This window comes from Eurytemora carolleeae, unplaced genomic scaffold (assembly GCF_000591075.1).
Source record: "Eurytemora carolleeae unplaced genomic scaffold, Eaff_2.0 scaffold760, whole genome shotgun sequence".
In the NCBI taxonomy this organism is placed as follows: Eukaryota; Metazoa; Arthropoda; class Copepoda; order Calanoida; family Temoridae; genus Eurytemora; species Eurytemora carolleeae.
Window position 1 is genome coordinate 32,785 of NW_019396648.1, and position 10,663 is coordinate 43,447.

At 34.8% G+C, this 10,663-nt stretch overlaps 3 protein-coding genes across 3 annotated transcripts in view; 2 read left to right on the top strand and 1 right to left on the bottom strand.

Annotated features, from left to right (window-relative positions):
- The window catches only part of LOC111706867 (zinc finger and BTB domain-containing protein 41), an 8,560-nt gene extending 7,938 nt beyond the window's left edge, over window positions 1–622 (top strand). Inside the window, exon 13 of the mRNA XM_023479799.1 lies at window positions 175–622. Within this exon, the coding sequence (XP_023335567.1) occupies window positions 175–252 (78 nt within the window). The 3' untranslated portion in view covers window positions 253–622. The remainder of the gene's footprint in view (window positions 1–174) is intronic.
- Window positions 623–1,617: 995 nt separating this feature from the next.
- LOC111706875 (uncharacterized) lies at window positions 1,618–8,321 on the bottom strand. Its single transcript, XM_023479807.1, has 6 exons — window positions 7,969–8,321; window positions 6,286–6,370; window positions 3,864–3,928; window positions 3,004–3,139; window positions 2,487–2,579; window positions 1,618–2,124 (listed from the first exon to the last, which is right to left on the bottom strand). Exons 1-6 carry the CDS (start codon window positions 8,088–8,090, stop codon window positions 1,915–1,917), a joined length of 711 nt encoding a protein of 236 aa, XP_023335575.1. The 5' UTR covers window positions 8,091–8,321; the 3' UTR covers window positions 1,618–1,914.
- Window positions 8,322–10,096: 1,775 nt separating this feature from the next.
- The window catches only part of LOC111706873 (uncharacterized), a gene marked incomplete in the record, with an annotated part of 11,072 nt that continues 10,505 nt past the window's right edge, over window positions 10,097–10,663 (top strand). The window contains 1 exon segment of the mRNA XM_023479806.1: window positions 10,097–10,164. Within this exon segment, the coding sequence (XP_023335574.1) occupies window positions 10,112–10,164 (53 nt within the window).

Consider the following 10,663-nt stretch of genomic DNA (forward strand, 5'->3'; position numbering starts at 1 on the left):
CCCCCCCCCCCCCCCCCACCCGGGTTTCATAAAATGGAAAATTATATGGCAATATCAAAGAAAATTGATGAAACATAACGGTTCTAAGTTCTATCTCCTCAACTCCTGTTCAACTTCTAGTTTTTAATAAAAATGTGTTTTTGTTTACATTTTGAAATTGATTTGTTACTTCAGGTAACAATGGTTGGAGGTCACGTGGTGGAATTCAGAGAGGATGGAGAACAGATTGTAGCTCTTCATACGATTCCTTGAGATAGAACATGGTCATGCAGCACCTTGAGATAAACCTAGCTAGACAATACCTTGAGATTGAACCTAGCTATACAATAGCTTGAGATGGAACCTAGCTAGACAATACCTTGAGATGGAACCTAGCTAGACAATACCTTGAGATGGAACCTAGCTAGACAATACCTTGAGATTCAACCTAGCTAGACAATACCTCGAGATTGAACCTAGCTAGACAATACCTCGAGATTGACCTAGCTAGAAAATACCTCGAGATTAAACCTAACCAACAGCTAGAAATAATATCAATGATAATAAAGCAGGGCAGAGAATTCACTAATACTCTATATTTTATTCGTTGTTATGTTAAAATATAATCTTTTTACGTTCTTAATTCGAACATTTTAGTCTTGGCAGAGAAAGTATCAAATTATTTTATTGCCCATCTTAAAAATGTTCATTTGGAATCATATTAAGAGGGTCAACCTAGACCGAAGTATATTTTCTTAAATGTGGAAATAACAAATCTACCTATTACGGAATGGATTGGACCATGTACAATGTATTTTGTGTTCAGTAAGTTCAGCAGAATTAAAGGTTTTTCACAGAAGATGAAACTTCAAGAATGGTTCGGTCCTATGGCATTTTCGTCCTACGACCTCGAACCAACGACAGCTGTAGGTCGGATGTACACTATTTTGTTAATCTGACATACGCAGGAACTGCAGAATGCAGATCTTGTCAGTATGTAGTTGATGGTGCTACCAAAAGGATCACACAAATATGTAGGTCAGACTTTTTTAGGTCGGATGCGCACTTTTTGTAGGTGGTACAAGTGACTTTCCATAGATAGAGTGGAATGACCAGGGAATAGGAATAAAGGGAAAGGAAATGGCGCTGGTCTGGCATGAGAAAGCCAGTCGCACTGCTTTGCAGACCAGTACGGTAAACTTTACACACACTCTTCTGTTACAGACACACAACATGACTGAAGTCAATGAAATTGCAGAACAATGTTGTCAATTAAAATTAAACTTGAATAACGAGTAGTTTATTGTAAACTTTAATCAAATTATATTCTTTGCATGAAAATTTGGGTTATAATAATGATTTATATGTGTAAATAATATACCACATGTATATTAAACTTATTTATAAGTAAATAATTAACAATCCACAAATGTACTCTCCTAAACTGTACAAATACCGAGATTAGTATGTACTGAATATACCTTCGGTTCGTTAAACTTTACACACACTCTTTTAGTACAGACACACACACTCATGACGTTTCCGCCCCCTGGGTTTGACCGATTTATCTTCAAAAGTTTAAAGTTAGAAGAGATCTCACTAGTTTGTTTAAATACGGCCACACAAAAGAAAAAACTATTAAAAAATTAATTTTCATATATTTGAATATATATCAGCAACTATAATTTCGTAGTCATAACATGTTCGAAATACGGTAAAAAAAATCATGTGAAGATCACAGATTTTTATCTGAAATTTTTAGTTTCACTAGAAATACGTGATATTTCGGGTTTCAGTCGGAAATATAGAATGAAAACGCATATTTTGTGAAAAATAACAATTTGCAGTGATAACTTTAAAAATGCATTAATAAACCAGTTACGAGCTGGACAACTGGTTAAAACCAGTAAAAACCTGAAAAACTGGTTTGAACTTCTAATTTAAGGTTTTTGTGTTCGGTTCAGATAACTGTCCGGGGACAGCAGCAGAAACTGCGGTCATTGTTGTCGGATCATATTGTGGTGGGAGGTCTTCAACATCCTCGTATTTTGGCGGGAGATCCTTTCCGGCCTCGTATTGGGTTGTGGTCGCACTCTGGCCTTGTTCCATCAGATCTCTTACAACAGCCTCTACATCAACTATGACCTAAAATAGTAAGAATTTTTATTATTCAAAGAATCGTAAATATGAAAGAAAAAAAGACGCCTTTAGGAAAGTAGAAGATTGCACTAAGAAATTTTAGGTCGTCTACCATATTTTACTTGCACACACTGTATTTCATTTGAAAATCATATTATGAACCCTGAACCAGGAACCTGTTCTGGTCTAGGGAAGTATACCTGTTCTGGTCTAGGGAAGTATACCTGTTCTGGTCTAGGGGAATATACCTGTTCTGGTCTAGGGAAGTATACCTGTCCTGGTCTGGGGAAGTATACCTGTTCTGGTCTAGGGAAGTATACCTGTTCTGGTCTAGGGAAGTATACCTGTTCTGGTCTAGGGAAGTATACCTGTTCTGGTCTAGGGAACGCCATCAGAGCGAACTGTCTCTGGAAATGTTTCCAACAGGAGAACAGAGTCAGACAACTTAGGAACAGGAAAACCTAAGAAATAAATTCATTAGAAAAGTCGATTTTCTTTTTTATATCTTTATTTTGTATTCCCCCTGTACACATGTGTATGGTATATTGTATCCCCCTGTATCTACATGTACCTCTGTCTCTACGTACGTACATATATACCTGTATCTACCTATATACCTGTTTCCCCCTGTATTCCCCTGCGTGTACCTGTATCTACCAATATACCCTGTATCCCCTTGTATCCCCCTGTATTTACCTGTATCCCCCTGTATCTGCCAGTATCCCCCTGTATCTACCAGTATCCCCCTGGATCCCCTAGTATCCCCCTGGATCCCCTAGTATCCCCCTGTATCTACGAGTATCCCCCTGTATCTTTCAGTATCTACCTGTATCCCCTGTGTCCTCCTGTATCTACCAGTATCTCCCTGTATCCCCCTGTATCTACCTGTCTGAGGTTAATGTGCTCGAAGTAGAATGATCTGGCAAGGAACATAACAATAAGAAGAATGATGCATAGATAATATATTAACCAAGGAACCAGGAACCCTCGTCTCCAGCTCCGTAGACCATGGGCTGCTAAACTAAACAATACAAAATTAAATAACGCCTTAAAGGGACTGTAAGCGTAATTTAAAGTGACCATCCATACTTTAAAGGGAGTGTTCACGAAAAATGAAAGGGGTATGGGGTTACGACGAAAAATTATTGATGGTGATCGCTACTAATCTCATTTCTATCTGTTGTGTCTATAAGGAGAAAATTGTTAAGAACGACTCATACTGAAGAACGTAGCGTACACACAAATTCAGAAAGTTGCAATTTTAGACCCTATCGTAAAAATATCAATTTAATTTAACAAAATAAATCTTTCAGATATTACAACCTATAATTATCGATAATTTTTCGACGAATTTGTACATTTCATTATATTTTTTACATGTTTTTTATACTAACGATTTTTTTTGTCGCTAGGTGTCGTTGGAGTCTATTTCACGTGGAACTCCAGAAAACATCGCGAGTAGAGACATAGAAACACCTAGCGGCCAAATAAACGTCCTTTAAAGTATATTGAATATGAAACGAGAAAAAATATTATGAAATATCAACTTTACACGAGTGCGTCTAAAAATTATCGATGATTATGGATTGTAATATCTGAATGATTTGATTGGAATTAAATTGATTTTTTTACGCTCGAGTCTAAAATTGAAACTTTCTGAATTTGTGTGGACGCTATGTTCTCCGGATCCTCAAAGATATGCGGGTCCAAGATTTTTTGTTAAAAATATTATAAAAATTTTGTACCTGTTACATACAGCAGATAGAGACGCGGCAACACCAAAAGCTCCTCCAAGAATAATCATTCTTTCCTTAACATTGTTATTTTTTAAAACAAATATATTTTGACAAAAGAATGTAAATTGTTAGAATAATTATTTCTTAAAACAGAAATATTACTCACCACTGTTACTACCGGTCTAATAAATGAGGGGGGAATCAGTCAATATGTAAATGGTCGTACTTTTTTGGCGCTTTTAATTTTTAAAACAACTTGGTGTGAAAACCAACTCAGATACCCCCTGATAAACTTTGGAAAACCCCAGATATACCCTGCAAACCCCAGATAAACCCTGCAAACCCCAGATAAACCCTGCAAACCCCACATAAACCCTGCAAACCCCAAGATAAACCCTGCAAACCCCAAGATAAACCATGCAAACTCCAAGATAAACGATGTAAACCCCAAGATAAACCCTTCAAATCATAAACTCTGGAAACCTACAGATAAACCATGCAAAATCAAGATAAACCCTGCAAACCTCTGCAACCTCCAAAATAAACCCTGTAAACTCCAGATAAATTCTGGAATCCCCAAAATAAACCCTGCAAACCCCAGGTAAACCATGTAAACCCCAGTTAAACCATGTAAACCCCAGATGAACCCTGCAAACCCCAGATAAACTTTGTAAACCCCAAGATAACCCCTGCAAATCCTAAGATAAATCCTGAAAATCCCAAGATAATCCCTGCAAACATTAAGATAAACCCTGAAAACCCCAAGATAACTCAAGATAAACCCTGCAAACCCCAAGATAAACCCTGCAAGCAACCAGAGAAACCCTGTAGACAGAATATAAAGGTTTTTAGGATTAAAATGGAAAATTACATGTAGACACACTATACAGATTTTTTTTGTTTTATTTGAAAAATTACTGGGATCAGGGGTTTTACAGGAATAGTAGTTGTCTTGTTTTTTAGTTTTTTTTTCTTCTGGGGATTCACAGAGTTTATCTGAACGCTTGCAGGTTTTCTCTTGGAGTTTGCAGGGTTTATCTTGAGGTTTGCAGGGTTTATCTTGAGGTTTGCAGGGTTTATCTTGAGGTTTGTAGGGTTTATCTTGAGGTTTGCAGGTTTTATCTTGGGGTTTGCAGGTTTTATCTTGGGGTTTGCAGGGTTTATTTTGAGGTTTGTCGGGTTTATCTTGAGGTTTGAAGGGTTTATCTTGGGATTTGTAGAGTTTATCTTGGGGTTTGCAGGGTTTATCTTGGGGTTTGCAGGGTTTATCTTGAGGTTTGCAGGGTTTATCTTGAGGTTTGTAGGGTTTATCTTGAGGTTTGCAAGGGTTATCTTGGGGTTTGCAGGGTTTATCTTGAGGTTTGCAGGGTTTATCTCGGGGATTGCAAGGTTTATCTCGAGGATTGCAGGGGTTATCTCGAGGATTGCAGGGGTTATCTCGAGGATTGCAGGGGTTATCTCGAGGATTGCAGGGGTTATCTCTAGGTTTGCAGGGGTTATCTCGAGGCTTGCAGGGTTTCTCTGGGGTGTGTCTGGGGTTTGCAGGGTTGTATGGGGTTACAGCTGGTTTATCTGGGATTTCCAGGGTTGTATTGTGTAGAGTTAACATGTAATTTTCCATTTTAATCCTAAAAACCTTAATATCCTGTAAGGTGTAAAGTGTCCATGAATGAATCATATAATGATGCAATCCTATTATTATTTCATTTAGTTTGATATTTATCCAACCTTTGAATTTTATGATAACAAAAACATTTGAAATATTCGTAGAAAAAAAAAATTTAAACTTAAAAATGATTCTTCTTGACGAAGTAGATGAATAAAAAATTTCGAAATGATTTGATAAAACTGGAACTAATTCTAAAAATCAGTGTTTCGGATCCGGATCCGGTCGGATCCGTATCATTTGGTCGGATCCGGATCCGTATCAGGAAACGTTGATATGGATCCGGGTAGCGCCAAAAATTAACCAAAACCATGGAATAAATAAACCAAAATGGTTCGTAAATGTATTATTTACATGACGAAAATTTTTCAAAATTATCTTTAATAATTTAATGTTTACATTTATATAATAGTAATGACGACATTTTTAACTTTAGGATTACTATAGTTTATAAATTATAACCTTGCATAACATTTAATAGGGAAAATCCGATTCACAGAATCAAAAGTTACCTCGGATCCGGATCAAAATGATATGGATCCGAAACACTGCTAAAAATAATTCAAAACAATGAGCAGACTGGGCTTTTCCGTGAGTTTTTTATAAATGGTATATTACACATTTATTGGAGGAGAAAAGGAGGGAGATTTAACAAGTATTCGATGAACTTTTTCTGTTAGGTTGCTGAAATTACTGGATTATATTCTGATTTAGAAATCTATAATGTAAATGATGTACAAAATAAGAAGTAAAACAAAAAAATACCTTGTTGTAGTAATCATTAGTGAGACCAACAGTTACCAGAGATATTCCAGTTATCAGATAACACAGGTCAAAGAACATCATACATCTAAACATTAATCAGATAACACAGGTCAAAGAACATCAAACATATAAACATTTATCAGATAACACAAGTCAAAAAACATCATACATCTAAACGTTTATCAGATAACACAGGTCAAAGAACATCATACATCTAAACATTTATCAGAAAAAACAGGTCAAAGAACATCATACATCTAAACATTTATCAGATGACACTGGTCAAAGAACATCAAACATATAAACATTTATCGGATACCACAGGACAAAGAATAACAAATATATAAATATTTATCAGATAACACAGGTCAAAGAACATAATACATATAAACACTTATCAGATAACACAGGTCAAAGAACATCATACATCTAAATATTTATCAGATAACACAGGTCAAATAACATCATAAATCTAAACATTTATCAGATAACACAGGTCCAAGAACATCATACATCTAAATATTACACAGGTGAAAGAACATGTCATTATTCAATATCTATGTTTATACCTAATATAGTTCTAATATTGAACAAAAAATATATCAAAGATTTCTTAATTACAAGTTTCTGTATGTTCTACTTTTACAATTTTTGAGATTGCTCTAAGAAGTTCTGAAGAAGACCTACGTTTTTGTTTAAAATGTTGAAATTTGATAACGTAATGAATAGATTAAACCTAGTAGAGTTGTAATCTGATCCCAGCAGGATCTAAGATCTTCTTGTATTTTATATACTTTAAAACTTGATGAAATAATGAATTTGATATTATCAACATCAGATATGCAGGGTTTCCCACACAGGATGAGACGAACAGAAACTCTTAGAACATGACGATATAAAGTTGAAGTTTGGTTTCCTGCCTTAAAATTAGTACATAAATGGAACCATGAAAATAAGAAAAAGGATTAAACGAATTCTGTAAAGTCGTCTCTGAAGTCTCATCCTTTGAAGGTAACCCTCCCTTTAGAGATACATATAGGACAGCTAGAGTTACAGAACTACTGGTAACACAGGAATACTGGTAACACAGAACTACTGGTTACACCAGAACTACCGGTAACACAGCACTATTGGTTACACAGGTCTATTAGTTAAGCAGAACTACCAATAAAACAAAACTATTGGTAGAATCAGTAACACAAGACTACTATACATAGTACTGTTGGTAACACATGACTAATGGTCACACATGCAGTACCAATGGTACCACAGGACTACTATTGCACAGACCTACTGGTTACACAGGACTTTTTGATACACAAGACAGCTAGTTACACAGGACTATTGGTTATACAGGACTACTTGTTACACAGGACTACTGATTACACCTGACTATTGGTTACACAGGACTATTTGATACACATAACTATTTGATACAGAGGACTACTGGTTACACTGAAATACTGATTACACATGACTATTGGTTACACAGTACTATTGGCCCACTGATTACACAGGACTACTGATTACACATGGTACTATTGGTTACAAAGTACTGGGTACACGGGACTACTATGGGTACACTAGACTACCAGGAATACATACGACTGAATAAAAGGACTACAATGTGTTAAAACCATCAAAACTTTATAAAAATAATCAAAAAATTAAAAATAATCAAACCTGAGAAGAGATATAGATGCCCTCAACATTTTTTCTCCCTGATTAATAGTCTGTATGCTGGTAATAGTAGAGCTCAGCGCTCTTAGGGCTCCTAGGTCCCCTATTCTGGTTAACCGCGCCATTTCACTTTTTTACTCTGATTTGTAATTATTCGTATTCGTATTATTATCAACTTATTTAAGTTTTCTGAACAATGCTGCTCCAGCAGTGTGTAAACGCAATATGCAGTATGCACACTAGGCAGGCCCCCTGCCCAGCTGGTTTAGAACAATATTGAAAAGATGTACTGTCACGAACTCTCTAGGAATAAGGAGAATGCGCGAAGCTCAATTCACCTGGAGGGTTCGGCGCATTTTGCTGAATCAACTCAGGCAATACGTCATAAACAAGTAACAGGGTTTCATTTCAAGACTTCTCTACGAAGGGTTTTTATGATGAATTAATTTTTAATCAAAATAGTCTAAACTCTAAATAAACCATTTTTAGAGAAATTATTAATTATCATTTTTTGGATAGTATTGCATTTTTTTCTGAGAACTAACCCTGTGCCATACAAACAGGTTACATGTGACGTCAAATACCTAGAAAATATGACGTCACACAACACAATGCAATGATATAATATATAATGGTCTGACCAAATTAACTTAGGACATTTTGCTGAAACATACTAAGGGAACAGTGGGCTAGAAGGTGGGAGGGGCCTCATGCACGAAAAGGAGGATTTAAAGTCCCAGTGGATTATGGAAACATAAATATTTTGAGATTTTGAGTTTTTGAAGCCGCTATAATTACAGTGAAAGACTGCAAGCATTAAAAACAAATTTTTTAGGCAAAACAAAATATTTTTAAGACATGTCACAATTGGATGTGTTGGCTTGAAACGTTTTGACCTAAAAAATACATTATTCCTATATCAAAAAAAACATAAATATAAGACAGTCGACATATCATATTCATATCCATGCATGAAAAAGGTGAAAAATTAAGGGTTTTTTTGCAATTTGCACATTTTTGAGGCCCTTTAAAACATGTACCGAAGATATCCGATGCTAGACGATTTTTTTGGAAGCCAATACACGAATTTTCATAAACGTATTTTACAATGGATTAGCTAGAAGTACATTTTTTTAACATATTTATTTTTATAATTTAAATTCTAACAAAAATCTATTAACAAAAATCAGATGATAGCTCAGCTGCTGGGTTTTGCAATCTCTGTTTTTTCAAATCTCCATTTTCTTAAATTCTTATTTGTGCATATTCATCGATTTTATTAAGCTGTTTTTTAAAGAAAGAAAGGAAATTCTTTATGACGTCTCTTGCAAAAACGGCGACTTGTTGTAAGCTCTTAATAAGTTAATCTTTTTATTTTATATTTTTTTCTTTTTTTCCACTAAAATATTACAGGAAAAGAAAGTTACGTAACAAATTTAGTTTCTAATATGTTTCCTTAGTACCCATTATACCTTTACTTAGTTTTTATGGGACACAGAAGGGGGGCAAACTCTGAGGCAAACTGCAATTATTGAAAAGAAAAGTGAAAGAAAGAAAAAATGGGGAAAATACGAGGGAATCTCATTTTTCTTCCCAATATTATGTTTAAAAGATTTCATTTTTTCTTCAAACTAAAAAGAGAATTTTGCTCTGGCGTGTAAAATAAAAATGAATTATCACGTTCTATCAAAATTTTTTTCGACATTTCTTCAAATCTTTAAGATAATTGTCTCATCAGTATTAAGTTAGGCAAATGTAAAAATATTTCCGATTGTTTTAAAACCTTTTTGATTTTTCTAAAAACTTTTTTCGATTCTCACATAATTTTCTTGGTTTAACCGAAATGCATTCGGTCATTTTCGGTTAAACGAAAAAAGTTTTAGGATTTTTCTAACAGTTTACGGAACCTGCTACTAGTAAAACTATTTGCTTATTAACAACATCAAATACACACAAGACTGATTAAATGTCGTCTTCCACTGCCGCAGTTTTAAGGGTTCTACTTGGCACTGTACAATTTCAAATTTATAATTACCAAAAAGTTTCAAAACTTTTTTTTGAAAAGCGAGGAAATGTCTGTATATTTATTGATCCATGTTTGTCACTATAGATAAAGAATTAGCCTTGAGCCGATATTCAGTTAAAAATGTTTTATCTTCTAGTAATATTTATTTTTCTACTCTCTGGAGTATACTTTATGTAAGTACGTTTATATATATATTATAATGTAGGATACAAGTCCGTCTGATGTTAATAAACCTAGAAGAACTTTAATTAACGTAATAATATATGAAAGCTCTCGATATACTGCAGTGTTAACCAGAAACAGCGGAATTTTTGCCGTATTAGTTCTTACTTTTATGTAAGATATCGCTAATCGACAACGCTTGATCTCGATATCCATGTTGTGACTTAACTTTTATATTCGGAGATAAGTGCTTGATTTCTTGTTCTGAGTTATCCCTGCTGGGTTCTATACCATATCCAACAGTAATTATCGTAATTCTTGAGACGGCAAAAGAAAGTGTTTGATCCAAGGGATTAATCGTAAGTTTTGACCTCAGTTCGTGTAACTTAGCGAATTTAAGGATGTTCTTGAAGTCTCATTTTTTGTTGGAATAAAATTAACTTTATTCCCAAGTTGTCTATCTATACCAATAATCTCTCTATATATATACTGTGATAAACCTGTGAGCCC